This window comes from Lepidochelys kempii, chromosome 2, assembly GCF_965140285.1.
Source record: "Lepidochelys kempii isolate rLepKem1 chromosome 2, rLepKem1.hap1, whole genome shotgun sequence".
NCBI classification, from domain to species: domain Eukaryota; kingdom Metazoa; phylum Chordata; order Testudines; family Cheloniidae; genus Lepidochelys; species Lepidochelys kempii.
Genome location: NC_136381.1, coordinates 147,585,487 through 147,611,429, shown reverse-complemented (window position 1 = coordinate 147,611,429; position 25,943 = coordinate 147,585,487). Strand labels below are relative to the sequence as shown.

Sequence of the window (25,943 nt, the reverse complement as noted above, 5' to 3'; positions counted from 1 at the left end):
AATAGTAGGAATATTCATTTCCCCTTAGGACATAAGATGGTGTAGGGCCCAACCATAGAATCTTTTCCACTTAACGAAGAAACACTTGCTGGTGGACTCTTTCCAGCAGTTACTAAGAATGACTAACAGCTGCCCAACATTTCTACTCTAGGTTTGATGCCTGTCTAAATACTGCACTGTGAGTACTGTCCCTGGATTTCGGACAAGCTGTCCCTGGATTTGGATGTCTGAGCCTGCTCTTGTCCTGATTCAGGATATTTCGGAAAGGTTGAACGCTGACTGGCGGATGGGATGACAGCTGAAGAACGGGAAACCAAAATTGTCTTGGCTACCTGGTAGTGATGAGGATGATTGCCTCATCCTCTCAGATCTTCCTGAGAATTTGAAGTAAGAGTGGGATGGGGGGAAAGGCGTACATCAGACTGTCTAACCATGAGATTAGAAGGGCATCATTTCTGGAATTCTGTCCCTTTGCCCCCTTGAGCAGCACATTGTTTGTTGTCCTGCAACACAAACAGGTCTAGAAATGGGGATCCCCATTGTTGGAATATGCATCCTACCACTGAGTCATGAATCTCCCAATAGTGTTCTGTTGAAAAGTGGCAGCTAAGGTTTTCTATTAGAGTATTGTGTATTTCAGAAAAGTGTGCTGCTGACAGCATAATTTGGTGATGAATACACCAATTATTGGTGGACCATCTCTATACAAAGGGGTGCAGATCTTGCTCCCCCTGCCCTTTGCTTGTTAATATACAATAGTGTTTCCCAAACTTGGGATGCTGCTTGTTCAGGAAAAGCCCCTGGAGGGCCGGGCTGGTTTGTTTACCTGCCGTGTCCACAGGTTCGGCCGATCGTGGCTTCCACTGGCCACGGTTTGCCGCTGCAGGCCAATGAGGGCTGTGGGAAGCGGCCAGTGGGAGCCGCGATAGGCTGAACCAGAGGACACGGCAAATAAACAAATTGGCCCGGCCCACCAGGGGCTGTCCCTGAACAAGCGACTTCCCAAGTTTGGGAAACACTGATATAGAATACAGTCATGTTGTCCATTACCTGAACATGTTGGGAGACGATAAACGGTAAGAACCATATGCAGGCCTCCTGAACTGCTTTCAGTTCCAGGAGATTGATATCAGAGGGGCAGCCATGTTAGTCTGTATCTACAAAAACGAGGAGTCTGGTGGCACCTTAATGACTAACAGATTTATATGCATCCTTGACTCATGAGGGGTCAATATTCCTTGTACTGTGTGTTTGTTCAGATGAGTGCCCCAGCCTTTGAGATAGGCATCTGCCATCAATATCTTCTGAGGAGTAGGGAGTGAGGGAACTCCCATGCACAGCTGTTCTTTGTCCTGCCACCAAGCTACAGAGTCATGTACACTGTGAGGGATCATAACAAAACTTGTCCAGGCAGTGCTTACTTGGCATGTAAACTGTCTGAAGCCAGGCTTGTAGGCAGCAGAGTTTTAATCGTGCAAAGGGGGTCAAAAGTGCAAGATGCCACGTGACCCAGGAGGATGAGGCATATCTGAATCAATGTCAGTGGAGTCTTTCTGAGCCGATTAATCAGAATGTTCATGAACCTGTCCATGGGGAGATAAACTCTGGCTCTGAGTAAGTCTAGATTTGCTCTGATGAAATCTATGGTCTGTGTTGGAGTTAAAGAGGACTGAGGGTGCCTTCTGACAAGACTTTCCCATAAGAAAGATGGGCTATTGAGTTCTGCTACTACTGAATATGGATATGGATGGAAGTGTGCTGCTGCTACTGAAAGCATTTTTAGGAATACTCTGGGTGTTGTTGCTAATTCTAAGGGAAGCAACCTGTGTTGAGAGTGGTTCGTACCTACCACTGAAGAACCTCCTGTGGGACAGAAAGATGTCTATGTGGAAATAGGCACCCTTGATGTCAAGAGTTGTGAATCATTTGTTTCTGTTCAGACAGGATTATTGATGCCAGAGTGACCATTCTGAATCCTAATGTTCAGACAAAGAAACTGAAGTGATGGAGGTCTAACTTGGGTCTCCATCCTCCTGTTTTCTTGGGGATCATGGAACATTTGGAATAAAAATGGTTTCCCTCGTGCTGAGGTGGCACCTGCTCTATGGACCCTTGATGAAGTAGAGAGTGTACTTTCTGTAAGAGTGCTCTCTCATGAGAGTGGTACCTGAAAAGGGAGAGGAAAGGGCATTTTGGAGGGGGAAGGGAAAGGAACCATTGTGTAATCAAAGCAGATGACATAGAAGACCCTTCTGTCTGCTGTGCTTGCCATATATGGAAAAATTGGGCCAGTCAGCCACCAAATAGAATTTCAGGGGTGGGAGAACATGGCCTCTGGATGAGTTGGCTGCTCTCGGAGGTCCTGTATTTCTTGACTGATAGTTGAGGGTGGAGTCTGGAAGAAGCAGCATTCTGCTTGGGTCTTTGCATATACTGCTTCTTTTGTGGCAGTTTGTACCCTTTCCAATGGTACAGGGGCTGAGCTGATGGTCTAGGTTTGTAGGATTATTTGCTATATTTCCTTCTGAGAGCTGGTCTATATAAACCCAGGGAACAGAGGGTTATCTTCAAGTCTTTTAATGGGGGTAATGACTCATCAGTCTTTTGTCTGAATAAGTTGTCTCCTTCAACTGTAAGTCCTCCACAGTGGCCTGGATTTTTCTGGGGAATCCTGAGGAGTGAAACCAGTTTTATCCTCACACCACAATGTTGGTAGCCATTGACCTAGAAGCTGTATCAGTCATGTCTACTGCTGCCTGGAGGAATGATCTAGCCACCAGTCTACCTTATTCAATAAAGGGCCTGGAATTGCCCCCCCAAGGAAGGCAGAGCACTTGTCTCTAAACTCCTAAAACTTGGAATAGTTGGCAAAATGATACTTTTCCAGAAGTGCTTGGATACTGGCTATGTGGAATTGCAAGCTAGTTGATGTAAATTCCCTCCTTTCCAAAAGGTCCAGACATTTCACTTCCTTTTCTGAAGGGGCAGATCTGCTTTGCTGTTGTCTACTCCTTTGTGTGGCAGCTTGCACCACAAGCAGTTTGAGGCATGATGGAGTAAAGAAGAACTCTGCTCCATTAGATGGGACAAATATATTTTCTCTGCCCTTTTACATGTAGGTGCACATATAGTTGGAGTATGCCACACCACCTGGGCTGTCTCTAGGATAGACTCATTCACTGGGTTCATCATCTTACTCTATCCAACACTCTGGAGAATATCCAGTAGTTTGTGGGATAACTCCCTCCTCCTGAGGGAATCATCTCAGCCACCCTTAATAGGCTCCTGGAACCATCTGTGGTCCTCTGATGGAGAAGACAATGACACAGCGACCACTTTGTTAGGAAAGGAAGATGATACACCCAATGGGATGGGTAGTACCACAAGATCCAGTTCTTCTCCCCCCTTCTTCCATGGGTTCTAGAAGGAGCTCAGGCTGGTCTCTTGTGGAACGGGGGTGGGGGGAATGATGTGATTCTCTATGTGACTGCACTGGCTCTGGATAACGGGTACATGGGTTCCATGGTCCCCATTATGGACAGTGATAAGGATCCATTATGGGTTGTGGTAGTTCCGAAGGCATGACCAATAGTCCTGGTGAGGTATGCCACCTTATGGTCTAGTGGAGAAACCCAGGAGGTCTGGATCCTGTGTCTGGGGTAACCTACCTCAGTGGGGGTGATGATGGTCTTTGCTCAACGTTTGACACTTCCAATGAAAATGTGGGGTCCATTTCTAATGGCGGTGCCCTTGGTATCATTGATGGTGGATGGTAGCAGAGAAGGATCTCTGTCCTTGTAGCAATCCTGCACCAATGTTGTCAACATCTCCCTGTTGAGAACCAGTGCTGAAATGATGGGAGAATATATGGACTGGACTAGATAGTGATATGCTCGGTAGTGATATACTTCTTTCCAGATGGAGGATGATGGTAACTTGTCTCCTCATACTTGAGCTGGTGTAGGAAGTCTTTTGGAAGTCTTAGATTCCAAATGCAAACATGACAGTACCATCAGTGCATATAGCTCTTAGAATTCTTTGGTAGTGGAGGTCGAGACTCATGGCATTTTTCTTTGCTCAGTACCAATGGCAAAGTGGTAGTGGCCAGAGAAGTGTTAGTCTTCTGAGCCTCAGAATAAGTATGATGGGCCTTTGGGGATTTGGAACCAGAGCATGATGATTCAAATGACAGCTGGGGAGGGGACTCTGAGGAAGAGTATTCTCTCAAGCATAGAGATTGCTTCTCTTGAGTGGAGGAGTCCTTAACTGTATTCCTATTCACCCGGGTATCAAAAATAATGGTAACTGGGGACGTGCTTTGACCAATATATGGGAGGGCTATCTGGCCTGCATCAGACTAAGGTCTCATTGCCTGCTCCATAAAATGTACTCTGAGCCTGAAGTCCTGCACCTGGCAGGTCCAGCTAGGAAAGGAGCAGTAGATACTGTACCTGGTAGAGAAATATACTTCTCCCAGACAGCATACACACCTCTGATGATTTACTGACCAGGAAGGCTCATGGGCAGGAGAGGCAGTTTTTGAATCCCAGTACTCCCAACATAGTTCAGTCTTCATGCTGGGAAGAGGGTGGAGAGATAGGGTTGGGGGAAAGCCTCTAAAGGGGAAAAAGGGCTCCTCATTCCCTAACTAATTATACTAAAATAATACACTATCTAATAAAAAATATTTTAAAACTATTTACAGATAAAGTTGAAGAAAGAACTTTTGAGGACACTAGAGTGTTCCGTCTCAGACCACGCAGCAGTAAGAAGGAAACAGAGAGGTGGTTGGCTGCAGGGTCTCTTACAACGTAGGTTCAGAGCACGAGGAGACAAGAGTGCAGCTACGGACCAATGGACACTAGTAGCAAGATCTTCCAATCTCAGGCTCATCAAACACATGTACTCACAGTAGAATACACATAAGGACCAGCACTCGAAGAACCACCATTTTTATTGGGAGATTTGGGTGGTTATTTTGTTCACATCTACTATAGTGAAATATATACAGTTTGATTTTCCCTGCTTCTGAGCAAAGATCAGATGATGTGGGTGTGTGAAGGAGTCTGTTCTATGTGGTTGCCCCCAGCAGGCTGCTCTATGTTATGTCACTAGCTTAAGGTCACTACGATTTTATATCAAGCGAGGACAGATACAACTCTCCTCCGCCACATTTCCGTACCCATACCAAATCCCCACAAGCAATAGAGAGCTAGCTTATGCAGGAGCAAAAAGTGAATGGATCACATTTGAGGATCTGGGACAAATATTTTAACAGATAGAAATCTGGCAGGTACTTTTGCTCAAACTACTAGCCATTCTAATAGTGGCAATTTTGAAAAACAAAATAACCATAAAATACATAATGCTTTATCACATTAATATAATAATTCATATCAAAACTTGCATACTGATAGTATTGCATTATCTTGAAAGTTTCAATGTCAGTATTTTAATTTTTTTTAATCTTTCATTATTGACTGAAACCTGTTAGTGTACAATTTGTCTGTCTGTGAATTACGTTCTTTGTTCCAGAGCCATCACCTTTGTGTTGCAAGAAGTTGTAGGACAAGGTAAAGACGGATGGCATGGAGCCATACAGGGATGATTACAGTATAGTCTCAGATTAGTACATGGCTGTTTGCACTCTTCATCTATGAGACACACTCCTTTGTGACAAATCCTTTTACATTTGTGCATTCCACATTTTAACATTTGATTGCAGCGAAGACCACAAGAGATGTCAGTGAGATGACAGGGAATATTGTTCCGCAGCTGGAAAGGGAAAAAGACATCATAACTAACAGTGAATGTGTTATTGTAAAGTGTGTATTCTCAGATACTTTTAATCATGTCCATATTTTAATAGAGCATAGATTTTTAGAAGAAAATTATCTATGGTTTTGCACTAAGCTCTTTGCAATCTATTTTAAACACAAACCTGAGTGTGTGTGTGTGTGTGTGTGTGTGTATATATGTATCATATATATATATATATATATGATATGTTATACCTGGAAATACTGGATCAAGTCTGTACACATGTGGTCTAAAGAAAGCAAAAGTGCATCTCATCATTTTAAACTGCATGAAACAAACACTTACAAACACCTACAAACACCACCAGTTTGTAGTTTCTGTGGGTATCAATTTTGTGGCTACTTGGGGAGTAGCCTTAGAGAAGCAAATATCAAGTCACAAAGTAACATGTAGTTTAGAAATAACAGCCCACATAAGGCTATCGCTCATTTGTAATTAAAAATGTCATTGTAATTTGTTCAATAGCAGCCACACTTACTTCATGCTTGCCCATACACCATTTTTGAGTGAGGTATGTACAGGGTGGGCACTTCTCTTCACTATGACACGTATGGTACACTGCAGACATAGGAATATAAAATCAGGAAACAATTCTTAAATACTTTAGTTCACTCAGACATTTTATATTACAGAGCCTTTTATATTCTAATTTCTTCTTTCAGAACCACACAATTTATGTTTGTGTGGTATTCTATTATGTTTAAATTCTTTAACATCAGGATGACTTTAGCTGCATAGACATTCCTTCCTTCCTGGAGTTCCTGTGCTGCACGGTAGGACATTCTGAGTATTAGCTTTAAGAGCCATGGTTTTCAACCTATGGTCCTTGGACCATCAGGGGGTCTGCAGACTATGTCTAAGATTTCCAAAGGGTCTGCAAATGAAAAAAGGTTGAAAACCACTGTTCTAGAGCATGGCATAAGAAAGCATTTGTCAGTAATTTGATCAATTTGTTCTGTACTATGCTTTGTATCAATTTGCTGCAGATCTACTACTAATTATAGTAGTCCCAAATAATAAAATGAGATATTACAGTTGTAGTGAAGACACATTCTTCTCATTTTTTACAAGAAGGGGAGGTCACCATGTGCTTACTTTTCAGAATATGCTATTTAAACTCAAGGTTAAAATGAGATTTGTTTATTTGAATGGCTAAAAAATTCTTCAGACACTTTGAATGGTGTGTAAAACCCCAACAATTTTACTTGGAAAAAAAGTAACATATTAATGGAAAGGAAAGGTTTAAATATACCTAATCTGGTTCATCTTTCGAACACCAAACAATAAATCTGAGAACACAGAAAAATGTAGACACTGGACAATTTAAAAATGTTATATGGGTGTACCTATGACTTACCTGGATGATCACATTCATGTGGTCTGGTACATGAGTTTTTACATTCTGGTGGCTGAGTACCACAAGGAACAGGAGGATAAATTACCGACTCACCACAGTAACAAGTTAGCTCATCAAAACCTGACAAAGCAAAACAAACCAAACAACTAATAAATACAGTTGAAGTTTAGTCACGTAGGATTAAGTTTTGAGTTGCTTAAAAAAAAAAAAAAGCAAATGTTTTAACAAGTTGATATTAGAGATTCTATTTAGCATAAAGCATCCTAAAAGCCAGAACTCCTACATCATAAAAAAAAATATTACCTTGGTTAAAAAAAAAATCCAGTTTAAGAAAGTTAAAGGAACAATAAAAAAATAAGAAATTATGTAACAAATGGGAAAAAAGAGAAAAATTGTAATTAATACAAATCAGTTAAAAATATAGGCAATTGATATTAGAAGTTAAAGGTATCAATATACTTATGGCCAATATGGTTAAAAATCAGTAAGAAAGGGTTTTACAAAAATCAGGAACAAAACATGTCAGGAATGATATAGATCCATTACTAGATGAAGATAAAACTGAATAAGGAGGTACACAATACAAACAAGTTCAATAAATATTTCTGTTCTATATTTGGAGTCAAGCTGGATAATGTATTCATAGAATCATAGAATATCAGGGTTGGAAGGGACCCCTGAAGGTCATCTAGTCCAACCCCCTGCTCGAAGCAGGAACAATTCCCAGTTAAATCATCCCAGCCAGGGCTTTGTCAAGCCTGACCTTAAAAACCTCTAAGGAAGGAGATTCTACCACCTCCCTAGGTAACGCATTCCAGTGTTTCACCACCCTCCTAGTGAAAAAGTTTTTCCTAATATCCAATCTAAATCTCCCCCACTGCAACTTGAGACCATTACTCCTCGTTCTGTCATCTGCTACCATTGAGAACAGTCTAGAGCCATCCTCTTTGGAACCCCCTTTCAGGTAGTTGAAAGCAGCTATCAAATCCCCCCTCATTCTTCTTTTCTGCAGGCTAAACAATCCCAGCTCCCTCAGCCTCTCCTCATAAGTCATGTGTTCTAGACCCCTAATCATTTTTGTTGCCCTTCGCTGGACTCTCTCCAATTTATCCACATCCTTCTTGTAGTGTGGGGCCCAAAACTGGACACAGTACTCCAGATGAGGCCTCACCAATGTCGAATACTATATATAGTATTCATACTATATAATGATGACGTCCTTTTTAATCCAACAGTAACTAAAGGGCATGTTACACAGCAGCTACTAAAGTTAAAGATTTTTAAAATGGCAGGTCCTTTAAATTAGCAGAACTTACACCCAAGAGTTTAAAAGCTTTAGTAGGGGTGCTCTCCAGACCGTTAATATTAACTTTTTAATACATCTTTGAAAACTGGTCACTGGAAAATAGGCCCTGAACAAAAATTTTAAGTATTGTACTCATGTTAAGACCTAAGGCAAAAGGGAGAGGCTAAGGGGAGTTTGAGTAGCAGCTGCAGAACCTGCGATTTGCTTTGACATAGTGAGTGTATGTTTGATCTGTTTGTCTCTCTATGGGCCATGTGACTGGGGATCTTGATCCTTTGTTCAGGCTATGTGATTGAAGTCTGAGCTGTTAATCCTTCCCTGTGTGACAAAGTTCCTCCTCTGCCTTGGTGGGTCCTGCGTTTATTGGCGGATTTTCTCGTCTCAGAGGTTCATGGCAGCCCTCAGTTTGACCACTTTCGTGGCTCAAATCTGCCGTTCACTCAGTTAGCCTCATCACTGGCCAGCATAGGGAATGGAAGAAGAACAATCCCCGCAGTCTCTGCTGATCCACCTAGTGGATTGGGGAACGGGCCAGAGACCTTCCCCTCTGGTGGAACCCACAGTCCAGTTCAACTCCTCCGGTATTAAGTAGGGAGTTGGAGGGATAGGGGGAACCTGGACCCGCCTTCTACTCCAGGTTCCAGCCCAGGGCCCTGTGGATTGCAGCTATCTATAGTGGCTCCTGTAACAGCTGCATGACAGGTACAACTCCCTGGGCTACTTCCCCATGGCCTCCTCCCAACACCTTCTTTATTCTCACCACAGGACCTTCCTCCTGATGTCTGATAATGCTTGTACTCCTCAGTTCTCCAGCAGTATGCCTTCTCACTCTCAGCTCCTAATGGCTCTTGCTCCCAGCTCCTCACACGTGCACCACAAACTGAAATGAGCTCCTTTTTAAACCCAGGTGCCCTGAGTAGCCTGCCTTAATTGATTCTAGCAGCTTCTTGATTGGCTGCAGGTGTTCTAATCAGGCTGTCTGACTTAATTGTTTCTGGAAAGTTCCTGATTGTTCTGGAACCTTCCCTGTTACCTTACTCAAGGAAAAGGGACCTACTTAACCTGGGGTAATATATTTGCCTTCTACCATTCTCCTGTAGCCATCTGGCCCGACCCTGTCACATATCCCCCCCTCTGCTCAACACCACAGGATTGGGCAACTTGGGACGTCAGGCAGTGTACCCGTGACAAGCCATCTGCATTACCACGGTGGCTTCCAGCCCGGTGTTGTATGGTGAATTGGAAAAGTTGTAGGGATAGGAACCATCTGGTCACCCTTGCGTTCTTCTCTTTATTTTGTTGCATCCACTGGAGGGGTGCATGGTTGGTCACAAGGGTAAACCGTCGTCCCAGAAGGTAATAACATAGTGTTTCCGTGGCCCATTTCACAGCTAGGCACTGTCTTTCAACAATGGCATACTTCTGATCTCTCGGAAGGAGTTTTCTGCTGAGGTAGAGGATTGGGTGTTCATCTCCGACCATCTGCAATAGGATGGCTCCCAATCCTACTTCAGATGCATCTGTCTGTAAAATGAATTCTTTGTTGAAGTCTGGGGCTATAAACATGGGGTTACTGCAGAGGGCTGTCCATAGATCCATGAATGCTTTCTCTGAGGCATCTGTCCACTTCACCATGTCCGGACCCCGGGCTTTTATCAGGTCTGTCAGGGGACTCGCTCTGGTAGCAAAATGGGGAATAAATCGTCAGTTGTACCCCACCACACCCAGGAATGCCCGGACTTGCTTTTTCCAATTAGGCCAGGGCCAATTTTGGATAGCCTCTAGTTTGTTTAGCTGGGGCTTAACCATGCCCCTTCCTACAATGTAGCCAAGGTATTTAGCCTCGGCTAGCCCTATAGCACACTTGGCTGGGTTGGCTGTGAGGCCAGCCCGTCTTAGCGTGTCCAGAATCGCTTCCACCTTTTCCAAGTGGGTTTCCAAGGAAGTTTTTGGAAAGCGTAGGGGACAATTTCCTGGTGCAAGTGCTAGAGGAGCCAACTGGGGGGGAGCTTTTCTTGACCTGCTGCTCACAAACTGGGAAGAATTAGTAGGGGAAGCAAAAGTGGATGGGAATCTGGGAGGCAGTGACCATGAGTTGGTTGAGTTCAGGATCCTGACACAGGGAAGAAAGGTAAGCAGCAGGATATGGACCCTGGACTTCAGGAAAGCAGACTTTGACTCCCTCAGAGAACAGATGGGTAGGATCCCCTGGGGGACTAACATGAAGGGGAAAGGAGTGCAGGAGAGCTGGCTGTATTTCAAGGAATCCCTGTTGAGGTTACAGGGACAAACCTTCCCGATGTGTCGAAAGAATAGTAAATATGGCAGGCGACCAGCTTGGCTTAACGGTGAAATCCTAGCGGATCTTAAACATAAAAAAGAAGCTTACAAGAAGTGGAAGGTTGGACATATGACCAGGGAAGAGTATAAAAATATTGCTCGGGCATGTAGGAATGAAATCAGGAGGGCCAAATCGCACCTGGAGCTGCAGCTAGCGAGAGATGTTAAGAGTAACAAGAAGGGTTTCTTCAGGTATGTTGGCAACAAGAAGAAAGCCAAGGAAAGTGTGGGCCCCTTAATGAATGAGGGAGGCAACCTAGTGACAGAGGATGTGGAAAAAGCTAATGTACTCAATGCTTTTTTTGCCTCTGTCTTCACTAACAAAGTCAGCTCCCAGACTGCTGCGCTGGGCATCACAACATGGGGAATAGATGGCCAGCCCTCTGTGGAGAAAGAGGTGGTTAGGGACTATTTAGAAAAGCTAGACGTGCACAAGTCCATGGGGCCGGACGAGTTGCATCCGAGAGTGCTAAAGGAATTGGCAGCTGTGATTGCAGAGCCGTTGGCCCTTATCTTTGAAAACTCGTGGCGAACCGGGGAAGTCCCGGATGACTGGAAAAAGGCTAATGTAGTGCCAATCTTTAAAAAAGGGAAGAAGGAGGATCCTGGGAACTACAGGCCAGTCAGCCTCACTTCAGTCCCCGGAAAAATCATGGAGCAGGTCCTCAAAGAATCAATCCTGAAGCACTTACATGAGAGGAAACAAGAACAGTCAGTATGGATTCACCAAGGGAATGTCATGCCTGACTAATCTAATCGCCTTCTATGATGAGATTACTGGTTCTGTGGATGAAGGGAAAGCAGTGGATGTATTGTTTCTTGAGTTTAGCAAAACTTTTGACACGGTCTCCCACAATATTCTTGTCAGCAAGTTAAAGAAGTATGGGCTGGATGAATGCACTGTAAGGTGGGTAGAAAGTTGGCTAGATTGTCGGGCTCAACGGGTATGATCAATGGCTCCATGTCTAGTTGGCAGCCGGTGTCAAGTGGAGTGCCCTAGGGGTCGGTCCTGGGGCCGGTTTTGTTCAATATCTTCATAAATGATCTGGAGGATGGTGTGGATTGCACTCTCAGCAAATTTGCAGATGATACTAAACTAGGAGGAGTGGTAGATATGCTGGAGGGCAGGAATAGGATACAGAGGGACCTAGACAAATTGGAGGATTGGGCCAAAAGAAATCTGATGAAATTCAATAAGGATAAGTGCAGGGTCCTGCACTTAGGACGGAAGAACCCAATGCACAGCTACAGACTAGGGACCGAATGGCTAGGCAGCAGTCCTGCGGAAAAGGACCTAGGGGTGACAGTGGTGGAGAAGTTGGATATGAGTCAACGGTGTGCCCTTGTTGCCAAGAAGGCCAATGGCATTTTGGGATGTATAAGTAGGGGCATAGCGAGCAGATCGAGGGACGTGATCGTCCCCCTCTATTCGACATTGGTGAGGCCTCATTTGGAGTACTGTGTCCAGTTTTGGGCCCCACACTACAAGAAGGATGTGGATACATTGGGAAGAGTCCAGCGAAGGGCAACAAAAATGATTAGGGGTCTGGAACACATGAGTTATGAGGAGAGGCTGAGGGAACTGGGATTGTTTAGTCTTCAGAAGAGAAGAATGAGGGGGGATTTGATAGCTGCTTTCAACTACCTGAGAGGTGGTTCCAGAGAGGATGGTTCTAGACTATTCTCAGTGGTAGAAGAGGACAGGACAAGGAGTAATGGTCTCAAGTTGCAGTGGGGGAGGTTTAGGTTGGATATTAGGAAAAACTTTTTCACTAGGAGGGTGGTGAAACACTGGAATGCGTTACCTAGGGAGGTAGTAGAATCTCCTTCCTTAGAAGTTTTTAAGGTCAGGCTTGACAAAGCCCTGGCTGGGATGATTTAATTGGGGATTGGTCCTGCTTTGAGCAGGGGGGTGGACCAGATGACCTCCTTAGGTCTCTTCCAACCCTGATATTCTATGATTCTATGATCTAAGTATGTAGAGTTCAGCTACACTATTCTCGTAGCTGAAGTTGCGTATCTTAGATTGATCCCCCACTCAGTGTAGACTAGGCCTGAGTGTGTAGAAGCTTTTTCTCCAGGTACAATTCTACACAAGCTGACCAGTGATGGAACAGTTATTATGACACATCCCTTACAAGCCACATTTTGTTTCCTGCCTGTTGACAGAAGAGGCTTTCTGTGCATAAAGTTCAAGTTGATGGCTGCGTTAGAGAAAAAGATCTGTTGTCTTGGTGTGTAGCTGATAACCCACTGTACTAAGAGAGACAGAAGAATTGCTGGACAACTGAGGGCAGCACCACCACAGATCCACTAGAGAATGAATTGGTTTTAAGGGAACATGAGAGTGTGGAAAATAGAAAGGATAATCAGAAGACATTCATCCAGTTTATGTCAAGCAAAGAAAGAGAAACAAGAAAGATTCTGTACAGACAGAAGCTAAGACATTCTCTCCTGCTTCTGACTCTGTAGAAAGTCTCTTGCTGCTTGCTTTTCCCCTTCCTTAGAAAAGTGATAACAAATTACTTTGACAAGATCTTAAACAAGACTACAATTCTGGTTGATACAAGTTCATCCAGTACATTCAATATGTGGATTTTGGCTGTGACCAGAAGGGAATTAAGGTGATACAGGAGAGAGACTGAGGGAGATCCAGAGAAATGCACAAAGGGAAGTTACTTACCTTTATAACTGGAGTTTTTTGAGATGCATGGTCCCTATCTATATACCACTGTAGGTATACAAGTGCCTGAGAACAGAGAATTCTTGCAAGCAGTGTCTGTTGGTCTATGCCCAAGCCCCTGCTATCCTTGTGCTCTGTACTGAGGGTATAAAGAATGAGGCAGGGCAGACCAACTGGCTCTTCTGTTCCTTTGTCTATGGCAAAGCCAGTCATGATCGGGGGGAAGGATAGCTCAGTGGTTTGAGAATTGGCTTGCTAAACCCAGGGTTGTGAGTTCAATACTTGAGGGGATCTGGGGCAGAAACTGGGGATTGGTATTGCTTTGAGCAGGGGGTTGGACTAGATGACCTCCTGAGGTCCCTTCCAACCCTGATACTCTATCATCTGAAGGAGAGTGGGTAGTGGCATATAGATAGGGACCACATACCTTGAAGAACTCCAGTTACTTCCCTTTCTTCTTCGAGTGCATATTCTACTGTGGGTGACTGACAAAATAGTACCTAGAGAGGAGGAGGGTGCAAGTATGTTTGTAGAACCACTTCCACAAAGCATGCGTCAGCGGAGCAGTCTTGGACCAAGGCATAATGTCCCATGAATGTGTAGATGGAACTCCATGTAACTGCACCGCAAATATCAAGCAGGGATTCCTCTTGAAGTGATGCCTCTTATGCATATGAGCCCATACCCCATACGGGGAGGGAGTTGTGTCAACTATAGAGTACAATACAGCCAGAGACCGACTTAGAGATTCTCTGGAAGGATACAGCTTGACCTTGAACTCGTTCTGCTATGGCAACCAACAGTCTAGGAGTATGTCTACATTGTAATTAAACACCCACAGTCGGCCTGGTCAGCAGACTTGGGCTGAGGCTATGGGACTGTCTAATTGTGGTGTAGATGTTTGGGCTCGGCCTTGAACCCTGGGACACTCCCGCTTCACAGGGTCACAGAACCAGGGTTCCAGCCCAAGCACAAACATCTACACCACAAATTAAACAACCCTGTAGCTGAGTCAGTTGACAAGGGCCAACAACAGGTGTTTAATTTCAGTGTAGACATACCCTAGGAGGCTTTCTGATCTGTTTTGTTTTCAGCAGGTAAAAATCACACATCAATGAAATGAAGAATCCTCTCCTTATCAGAAGCATGGGGCTTCACCCTTCAGGGGAAAAAAACCAACCCCCCCCCCCCCCCCAAAACAGGTAGGTGAACTAGCCAATGTAAGTAAATTAACCTAGGAGGGAATTTTGGGTGTAGTCACAGCAAAAATTTGTCCTCATGGAATATTGCATATGAAGGATCAGTTGTGAGTGCCCCTTGTTCGCTTACCCTTCCGGCCAAGGTGATAGCAATGAGGAATGCTACCTTCATCAAGAGGTGAAACATGGAACACATAGCTAGTTGTTCAAAGGGTGACTTAGTGAGTGCCAAAAGTACTAAGTTAAGGTCATGTTGAAGATTTTGTTTGTTTACTGGTGGAAAGGTTCTCATCAGGCCTTTCAAGAATTTGGTTACTGGCTGGGTAAAGATCTGATGGCAGGTGACACATGCTGATTGCCACCAGGTGAACTTGCAGTGAATTAAGGGAAAGAACTGATGCCTTCATAGTAAGTCTAAAACAGCGGGACTATCTGCTGTCTCTGAAGATATGTGCTTTTGCTGGGCCCAGATAGAGAAATGTTTCCACTTAGCTAGGTAGCATTTTCTGGTGGAGTCATTTCTGCTATTATTAAGAATGGTTGCATGGCCTCACAGCAGGTATTTTCCAGGCTTGACACCCATCCAAATGCCAAGCCATGAGATGAAGTGCTTTCAGATGGTAGATGCTATCATTCTCATGAGTCAAGAGATTTGGAAAGGATTGCATGCTGATTGTTGGATGGGGTGACATTTGTAGGAGGCTTAGAAACCAGAACTGTCTGGGCCATTTGGGAGCAATGAGGATGACTTGTGCTTTGTCTTGCTAAATCTTCTATAGAACCTGACGTGGTATCATGATGGGAGGGTAGGCATAGCTCAAGTAATCTGACCAGATCAGAAGGAGAATATTGCCTCTGGAGTGCTTTTCTTGAGCTCCCCTGGAGAAGTACATGTTGCATTTCCTGTTCACCTGCCTGAAATGGGGGTTCCCCACTGAGTGAAAATGCTGTTCACTACTGGCTAAGGCTGTCTTCCAATTAATTCTGGATTTCTGGAGAGTACACTGTCAATAGGGTAATATGATTTTTGATCCAACAGTTCCATAAGGTGACAGCTTCTACACACAGGGGGATGGATCTCACTCAACCCTGTTTATGGTGAAACTGGATGAACGGTAGAAAGGCGTCACAAACTTTCTGGACTGCCCGGAAGTCCACAAGACTGATGTGCATTCTGGGCTCCCGAGACATCCAAGTCCCTGCACCATCTGACTGTTCACGTGAGGTCCCCAGCCTATCATGGAGGCATCTGTAATGATCATCTTTTCAGGTGTGGGCCTAGGAAAGGAATACCTACACACACTTACTCAGGATTTTTCCACCAATTAATGAGGTCCTCATCCAGGTAGAAAGTGTCACTATGGTGTTCATGCTGTGACTGGTTGGTGTATATACTGTTTGGAACTAAGTCTGTGGGCAATGGAAGTGGAGACTGGTAAATAGTGTGACATAAGTCCATGATGCATTCCGGGAGAGAAAGGAAAGTCTGAAATTATGTTCAAGAGGCACACATTACCTGGTCTATCACATTACTCATGGTGTGAAATCTATCCATCGGGAGATAAACGCTCACCCTGACTGAGTTGAATCATAGAATCATAGAATATCAGGGTTGGAAGGGACCCCTGAAGGTCATCTAGTCCAAACCCCTGCTCGAAGCAGGAACAATTCCCAGTTAAATCATCCCAGCCAGGGCTTTGTCAAGCCTGACCTTAAAAACCTCTAAGGAAGGAGATTCTACCACCTCCCTAGGTAACGCATTCCAGTGTTTCACCACCCTCTTAGTGAAAAAGTTTTTCCTAATATCCAATCTAAACCTCCCCCACTGCAACTTGAGACCATTACTCCTCATTCTGTCATCTGCTACCATTGAGAACAGTCTAGAGCCATCCTCTTTGGAACCCCCTTTCAGGTAGTTGAAAGCAGCTATCAAATCCCCCCTCATTCTTCTCTTCTGCAGGCTAAACAATCCCAGCTCCCTCAGCCTCTCCACGTAAGTCATGTGTTCTAGACCCCTAATAATTTTTGTTGCCCTTCGCTGGACTCTCTCCAATTTATCCACATCCTTCTTGTAGTGTGGGGCCCAAAACTGGACACAGTACTCCAGATGAGGCCTCACCAATGTTGAATAGAGGGGAACGATCACGTCCCTCGATCTGCTCGCTATGCCCCTACTTATACATCCCAAAATGCCATTGGCCTTCTTGGCAACAAGGGCACACTGCTGACTCATATCCAGCTTCTCGTCCACTGTCACCCCTAGGTCCTTTTCCACAGGACTGCTGCCTAGCCATTCGGTCCCTAGTCTGTAGCGGTGCATTGGATTCTTCCATCCTAAGTGCAGGACCCTGCACTTATCCTTATTGAACCTCATCAGATTTCTTTTGGCCCAATCCTCCAATGTGTCTAGGTCCTTCTGTATCCTATCCCTCCGCTCCAGCGTATCTACCACTCCTCCCAGTTTAGTATCATCCGCAAATTTGCTGAGAGTGCAATCCACACCATCCTCCAGATCATTTATGAAGATATTGAACAAAACCGGCCCCAGGACCGACCCTTGGGGCACTCCACTTGATACCGGCTGCCAACTAGACATGGAGCCATTGATCACTACCCGTTGAGCCCGACAATCTAGCCAGCTTTCTACCCACCTTATAGTGCATTCATCCAGCCCATACTTCCTTAACTTGCTGACAAGAATACTGTGGGAGACCGTGTCAAAAGCTTTGCTAAAGTCAAGTAACAATACATCCACTGCTTTCCCTTCATCCACAGAACCAGTAATCTCATCATAAAAGGCGATTAGATTAGTCAGGCATGACCTTCCCTTGAACACACATCAACACATGCTGGCTGTTCCTGATCACTTTCCTCTCATGCAAGTGCATCAGGATTGATTCTTTGAGGACCTGCTCCATGATTTTTCCAGGGACTGAGGTGAGGCTGACTGGCCTGTAGTTCCCAGGATCCTCCTTCTTCCCTTTTTTAAAGATTGGCACTACATTAGCCTTTTTCCAGTCATCCGGGACTTCCCCGGTTCGCCACGAGTTTTCAAAGATAATGGCCAATGGCCAATGAAGATTGCTCCTATAAATTCTGAAGTCTTAGTTGGAATCAGGGTAGATTTTTCCATGTTCACACAGACTCCTAGGGATGAGAGAAGGTGAAGCAGAGATGATGGTCATGTAAGGGCTTTTTCATGTGTCCTTTCAACAAGATGTCAATAGTCTAAATACAGGAAAACAGAAGCTGCTGCATCTGAACTGTGCTGCTACTACTAGAAACAATTTGAGGAAGATGCTGGGTGTGGTTGCTAGGCCAAATGGATGTAACCTGTATTGGTACTGGTCAGGACCCACCATAAACCTGACAGAAATCTTGTGTGGAAGGGGTCAATGTCCACATGAAAGTATGCATCTTTCATATTGAAAGCTGTGCAACTTTTGAGGGATGAAAATATTGATGCCAGTGTAACCATATGGAATTTTAGTTTGCAAATAAAAAAAAAAAAAAGACACTGAGTTGGTGCAGATGGAGAGTGGGTCTCCACCCTCCCTTCTTTTTGGGAACTAGTAAACATTTTTAACGAGGGATTCTACCTCTGGGCAAAGGATCTCCTCATGAGAATGGTCTCAAAGAAGGATGGGGAAGGGCATTTTGGATGGGGGTAAGAAGAGAAATGTATTGGTATAGCCAGAATGGATGATATTCAGCACCCAACTTGTCCACTGTTATTGCACTCCAGTTGCAGAAAAAGAGCTACCAAAGCATATGTGAGGATTGGGTGGAGATGGTATCAATAGTATCTTATGCCTGGGAAATAAGGTTGGATTGATGTGACGGATGTGTAGGATGTAGGTATCGTGGCTTTTGTGTACACTGCCCTTCACAAAGAGGTTCATAGAATCACTGATGGCAAAATGGTTGAGGCACAGCTCTTGTTTTGTCAGGATGTTCGTGGATCTTTGGGGCAGGTGTATATATACCCAGAAAATGGAGGGTTGCCCTGAAGTCCTATAGTGAGGGCAAAGACTCCTCAGTCTTTTTGCTGAAAACGTTGGTCTTGAAGGGCAAATACTCCATTGTGTTATAGTTTCTCTGCAAATGCAGTTCTGGACACCAACCTGCCTTCATCAATAAGGGCCTGAAATTGAGCCATGTCTTGCTTGGGGAAATTTGTTCTTAAAATCCAAGAACTGTCAATAATTCAGAAAATCATACTTGGCCAACAGCACTACATAGCCTCCAGTTCAGAATATTGAACTAGATGATGTAAAAACCTTCCTTCCCAACAGATCCAGTTACTTGGCCTCCCTAATTTCAGAGTGGGTGGCTACATCTTCCTGTGGCAATCTGAACAAGTAGGGAGTTTGGTGCAAGGTGGCTAAACGGAAACTCTGCTCTCTTAGCTGGGACAAAGTAGTGCTTCTTAGCCCTCTTGGGGGTAGAGATACACATTGCCAATATATGCTGGACATATCCGGCTTCATTCACCAGTACTCTCTGCCTGGACCCTATGTGATGTAGGATGTCCAGGAGTTGTGTTGAGTTGTGTGTCCTGAACCTTCTCCAGGAACATCTGGAGCTCCTCTGCCACCCTACGTAGCAGCTCTCAAAATTGCTTATGGTCACCCAGAGGGAATGGTGAAGCTGGGATGACTGCCTTGGATAACCTTGCCAGTACTGGCAGAACTAGCGGATCCAGCTCATGGGGATCAAGTGGAAGCTCTAATTACTCTCTTGCAGTAGGGAGAGTGATTCCCTGTTAGACTGCTCTGACCTGGAGTATCATGCTTATGGGTCCCATGGGCTAGGGCCAGTAAGAGGGATTGAAGGTGGGCTCAGGATGTCCCCATGCATGGATTGAATCATGCAAGCTGCTGTGTACACTGATTCCTTAGAGACAGCAGACCTGATATTTCTGGGAGTGTTCAGTAGATAAGGGGTGACTGGAGTGCATCTATTGTTAACCTGCAAAGCAAAGTAAGGGCTAACATTGCCCAGATGAGAGTGTTTGGGTGATATCAGGAGAGTGTTTGGGCTAGAGGGGTAGCACCCAGATAAGCATAAGGAAGGCATCCTCATGCTGGAAGGAGGGAATTAACAAGGTGACTTATGGTCCTGGGTACCCTAATAACCTTCATAATGATGTAATTGCCAGGATTTACACAGTTTACTGGTTAGCTAAGGATCAGACCCCAAGCACTTGTAAACTAGATTCTAAGAGATTCACAAGTGAGAAGGTTAGGGAACAGACAAATGAAAGGTTACAGTTAGTTATTTTCCATTAGTTTATTTCGGGTAAAGAAAATAGAACTAAAAGTAAAAAATGAGCCAGCAGGATAAATGGTCCAAAGATCAGACTGATGCAATAAAAGGTCCTGAGGGCAAAGGCTTAGAAAATCAGCCTAAGGCAGCCATCAGCAGAACAGCCATGAAGTTACAGTTGGCCAAGTTAGAGGTGGCAAAGGAACGAGAATTCCAGATGTAAGCAGCCAAAGAGAAACAGGTAGCACAAGAGGAAGCCCACCAGAGAACCCTGTAGGCAGAAAAGGAAAAGTGGGAGTCAGCGGAAGCAGCACACCAAAGAGCCCTGGAAGCTGAGATGCAGAAACAGGCAGCAGAAATAGCTGCACATTAGTGAGCCACAGAACTAGAGGACTGGAAGTGGGAGGAGAAATCATGAACACAGGTTGCTGGTGCTATGGATACAAAACCCTCAGGCAGCAAGCACTCCTCTCCAAGGATCACGACTGGGACAAATTCTACCCTAGTTACAAGGAAACTGATTGCACTGAGGAATATTTGACCATCTTTGAAAGGATTACTAGGCTACATAACATCCCTGAGGGCCAGAGAATAACTGTCCTGCTCTCTAATTGACAGCAAAAGCATTACAGGTGTTTAATTTGTACATGTAATTGAAGCTATGACAGGAAACAAAGGGTAGGAATAAATCATCAGTTTTCACAACAAAGAGCGGCAAACAGCAGGGTACCCCAGGGATCTGTACTAGGACCAGTGCTGTTCTATATATTCACATGTTCTGGAAAAAGGGGTAAACAGCGAGGTGCAAAGTTTGCAGATGACACAAGACTACTCAAGATAGTTAAGTCCAAAGCAGACTGCAAATAGTTACAAAGGGATCTCATAAAACTGGGTGACTGGGCAACAAAACGGCAGATGAATGCAAAGTAATGCACATTGGAACGCATAATCCCAACTATACATACAAAATGATGGGTTCTAAATTAGCTGTTACCACTCAAGAAAGAGGTCTTAGAGTCATTATGGATAGTTCTCTGAAAACATCTGCTCAATGTGCAATGGCAGTCAAAAAAGCTAACAATGTTAGGCATCATTAGGAAAGGGATAGGTAATAAGACAGTAAATATCATAATGCCACTATATAAATCCATGGTATGGTTATACTTTGAATATTGCATGCAGTTCTGGTCGCTCCATCTCAAAAAAGATATATTAGAAATGGAAAAAGTACAGTGAAGGGCAACAAAAACAACTGGGGGTATGGAGCAGCTTCCATATGAGGAGAGATTATGAAGATTAGTTAGATAACTAACTAATTATCTTTAGTTCCTTGTAACTAGGGTAGAATTTTTCAGTTTGGAAAAAAGGCAACTAAGGAGAGATGATAAATGTCTATAAAATCATGAACGGCGTGGAGAGAGTGAATAAGGGAATGTTATTTACTCCTTCACATAATACAAAAACCAGGGGTCATCTAATGAAATTAATATACGGCAGGTTTAAAACAAACAAAAGGAAGTACTTCTTCACACAACGTACAGTCAAACAGTGTAAGTCATTGCCAGGGGATGTTAAGGTCAAAGCTATAACTGGTTTCAAAAAAGAATTAGATAAGTTCATGGAGGATAAATCCATCAATGGCTATTAGTCAAAATGGTCAGTAATGCAACCCCATGCTCTGGGTGTCCCTAAACCTTTAACTACCAGATGCTGTGACTGGATGACAGGGGATGGATCACTTGATAATTGCTGTCATAAATATAAAGGGAAGGGTAAGCACCTTTCTGTATACAGTGCTATAAAATCCCTCCTGCCAGAGGCAAAACCCTTTCACCTGTAAAGGGTTAAGAAGCTAAGATAACCTCGCTGGCACCTGACCCAAAATGACCAATGAGGGGATAAGATACTTTCAAATCTGGAGGGGAGGGAACAAAGGGTTTGTCTGTCTGTGTGATGCTTTTGCCGGGAATGCAACTTACAACTCCTGTTAAGTTAGTAAGTAATCTAGCTAGAAATGTGTTAGATTTCCTTTTGTTTAACAGCTGGTAAAATAAGCTGTGCTGGATGGAATGTATATTCCTGTTTTTGTGTCTTTTTGTAATTTAAGGTTTTGCCTAGAGGGATTCTCTGTTTTGTATCTGATTACCCTGTAAGGTATTTACCATCCTGATTTTACAGAGGTGATTCTTTTACGTTTTCTTTAAATAAAATTCTTCTTTTAAGAACCTGATTGCTTTTTCATTGTTCTTAATATCCAAGGGTTTGGGTCTGTGTTCACCTGTACAAATTGGTGAGGATTCTTATCAAGCCTTCCCCAGGAAAGGGGGTGTAGGGCTTGGGGGGATATTTTGGGGGAAGACATCTCCAAGTGGGCTCTTTCCCTGTTCTTTGTTTAAAACACTTGGTGGTGGCAGCATACGGTTCAAGGACAAGGCAAAGTCTGTACCTTGGGGAAGTTTTTAACTTAAGCTGGTAAGAATAAGCTTAGGGGGTCTTTCATGCAGGTCCCCACATCTGTACCCTAGAGTTCAGAGTGGGGAAGGAACCTTGACAATTGCCCTGTTCTGTTCATTCCCTCTGAAGAATCTGGCATTGACCACTGTTGGAAGACAAGATACTGTGCTAGATCTTGGTCCACTGGTCTGACCCAATATGGCCATTCTTATTTTCTTATGTTCTTAAAGATGGTGGGTTGTGGAATGGACATATGCAACACAGCTCGAAGAACAACAGTAAAGAAAGGTAGGTAGCCATTGTTTTCTTTGAGTGATTGCACATGTCCATTCCACTGTGGGGGACTCACAAGCAGTTCAAGCTGGAGGTGAGTTCAGAGTCTACTTGAACAGGGATTGCAGGACCACGAATCCAAATCTGGCATTGTCTCTAGACTAATGAGTGATGGCATAGTGGGAGGTAAATGTGTGGATTGAAGACCAGGATGCCACCTTACAAACATCAAGGATAGGCACCCAAGCGAGAAAGGCTGTGGAAGCCGCCACTGATCTAGTTGAGCTAGTCACCACTTCAGATAGAGGTTCTGGATCCACAGAACGGTAGCACAGACATATACATATAGACATACACATCCAGAAATCCAGGAGGAGACTATCTGAGTGGACACTGGGTGGCCCATTACTCTTTCTGAAATTACAACAAATAGCTGTGAGGATGATCTGAATGGGCTAGTCCGATCCAGACAAAAAGCCTGGATCCGACTAACACTTCTAACATCTAGAGAATGGAATTTCTCTTCCCACCTACTTGAATGAGGCTTTGGAAAGAAGGGTAGTAAGTAAATTTCTTGACTAATGTGAAAATATCAGAAACCACTTTAGTCAGGAACTTTGGATAAGATCGAAGGAAAACCTTATCTTTGAAAAATACTGTGTAGGGAGGTTCTGACACCAGGGATCATAGCTCTCCTACTCTCCTGGCCAAGGTAATCATGACCAAGAAAGCCACTTTCATAGATAGGTGTAACAGGAATATGTTGCTAGTGGCTCAAAGGGTGGAGCCATTAAACTTTAAACTGCAGAACTAAACTGCAGAATTGGGCTATGGGTCTGTGGGTATAGCGCATCCAATACCTTTAGAAATCTAACGGACATAGGGTTTGAAGAGAAAAGGGTTGAAGGTGGAAAACTGAGACAGCCACCAGGTGGACTCTGATGGAATTAAAGGCAAGTCCTTGCTTCAGGAACAGGAGATACTCCAGGATATGGGGAATTGAAGCTTGGGCTGGGGGGATACCTCTTTGCATAGGCCAAACAGAGAATTTCTTCCATTTTGGAGGGTAAGTAGACCTGGTTGAAGCATTAACATTCAGGAGAATTTCTTCTACTTTAATAGAGCAACACCATTCAGAGGAAGTCAGCCATGAAGCATCCACGCTGACAGGCCTATAGATTGTGATTGAGGATGCAGCTGTTGTCCTGGGAGATGACATATGCATCTCTCAGGAGCGACAGAGGGGGTCTGACCAATTGGGCTAGTAGAGATGAAAACCAATATCGTCAAGGCTACACTGGGGCTATTGGTATAATGTGAGCACAATCTTGCTTGTCCTTGGACAAGACCTTGTAGCAGAACTGGAGGGGAGGGATACAGCAGGGCTTTGGACCAGTTTAGGAGGAAATTATCCCACCCAGGAACAAAAGAGATATTTTTTGTTTTCATTTGTTGTGAACAGGTCCACTAGGGGAGTACCCCACTATTGGAAAATGGCCTCGGACACATCTGGATGAAGGGACCATTCATGGTGGCCTGCAAACAATCTGCTTCCACGGTCTGTCAGAATGTTTTGAACCCCTGGATGATAAGCCACTTTGAGGCTGATGCAAAAGCTCCAAAGCAAGACTGCCTCCTGGCATAACTTTGTCGACTGGAATCCTTGTCTATTTACATGAAACATGGCTGTTGTGCTGTCATTAAGTATTAAAGCTCTGCCCCACGATATGTGGGGGGAAGGCCATGAAAGCCAAACAGTTGGCCTGAGTTCTCTGATATTTATATGGAGACTTAGGTCCTGGGAAGACAAAAGCTCCAGAGTTTGACAGGGACCTAAGCGAACTCCCCAACCTAGATCCAATGAGTGTCTGCTGAGGAGGAGCAAAGGGGACTCCTGTGCCAGCGACTGATGGGTCTATCCATCAGTCATTGGAGGACAAGACTCAAGCAGGTATCTCAACTACTGTATCCATATGATGGTGGGCTGAAGAGTATACTGAGGTGAGCCAGCCTGTAGTTCTCTGAAGTGCAGTCCTGCATGCCAAACTATGTGCCCTAGAAGTTTGAGGCATTTTCGAACTGTAGTGAGAGGATGAGCATTTAGATCTAGTACAATGAGCTGCATTTTGGTGTCACAGAGACATCGGGGTGATGCTCTGGAACTACTCCATACAAAGCCAGTCAGAAATCTGGGGAAACATGCCTCCTCTCTTGGAGCATACTGTCTCCAGGGCAAGAAGCTTACACAGCTTTGACCTTCTTGGGTCTGACCTCGGAGCATTCAGTATCCCCTTCCACACCGTGCGCTTCCCGCAGCAAGTGTGCCTGGGTGGGGCTCCTGGGGAAGCCAGGGGGCCCTGCACCCCAACTCCACAGTCAGACATGACTCTCTGCCAGCCAGTAAAACAGAAGGTTTATTAGTTGACAGGAACACAGCGTAGAACAAAACTTGTTAGCACAGAAATCCGCGACTTTCAGACAAGTCCATATTGGCGGGAGGGGAGCCCAGAGCCAGGGCTCCAGTCCTCTCACTGCGCCCCAAGCCAGCCGAGGCTGACTCACTTCCAGCTGCCTGGCCCCTGCCCTGCCCATTGCTCCTCCTCCAGCCTTTGTCTCGCTTCCCGGGCCAAGACTCACCTGGTCGCATCCCCCTCCCTGGTCTCAGGTTACGAAGGGGTGGCCATAGCATCTGTGCAGGCAGCTGGAGCAGCCACTGCAAAAATCACACATCCCACCACCTAGACATTGATGCAATACACAGGGAAACTGAGGCACACATAGCATTGATGCAAAACAGTAAGACTCACATAGGCTCACATACAACATAAGGGAAAATCCCCACTTCTTCACACTTGGACCCTCTTTTGTGGCAGGAATGCACTGGCCAGTGTGGTGTCCAGGAGTACAGAGGATAGATTCTTGTTCAGAGAGTAGAGTCAGGATAGATTTTTCTGCGCTGATTAGGAGTCCTAGTGTGTGGAAGGCTGACTGGATAGTGGCCTTGCTGGAGAGTATCTGGGACCTGTACTGGTCTCTCAATAGCCAATCATCCAGGTAAGACAACACATGGATTCCTTACTTGCACAAGAATGCAACCACTACTGCCATGCATTTTGTAAACACGGGAGGGGCTGTTGACAGGCCAAATGGGAGAACTGTGAGCTGGTGGTAGGATTCATTAACCATGAATCTGAGGAAATTTCTGTGCTGTGATAAATTGCCCCATGAAAGAAAGTGTCCCTT

The 25,943-nt window shown here is 44.6% G+C and overlaps 1 protein-coding gene across 4 annotated transcripts in view; it reads right to left on the bottom strand.

Moving 5' to 3' along the window:
• NFX1 (nuclear transcription factor, X-box binding 1) overlaps nucleotides 1-25,943 on the bottom strand; it is a 238,250-nt gene that overhangs the window by 78,757 nt on the left and 133,550 nt on the right. For all 4 annotated transcript variants that reach the window (XR_012157390.2, XM_073332429.2, XM_073332430.2 and 1 more), the window contains 3 exons: nucleotides 7,178-7,297; nucleotides 6,299-6,378; nucleotides 5,545-5,775 (listed from right to left, as the gene is read on the bottom strand). Coding sequence is in view for 3 of the 4 variants with exons in the window: in XM_073332429.2 (XP_073188530.1) it covers nucleotides 5,545-5,775; nucleotides 6,299-6,378; nucleotides 7,178-7,297 (431 nt within the window). In the remaining variant the exon portion in view is untranslated. The remainder of the gene's footprint in view (nucleotides 1-5,544; nucleotides 5,776-6,298; nucleotides 6,379-7,177; nucleotides 7,298-25,943) is intronic.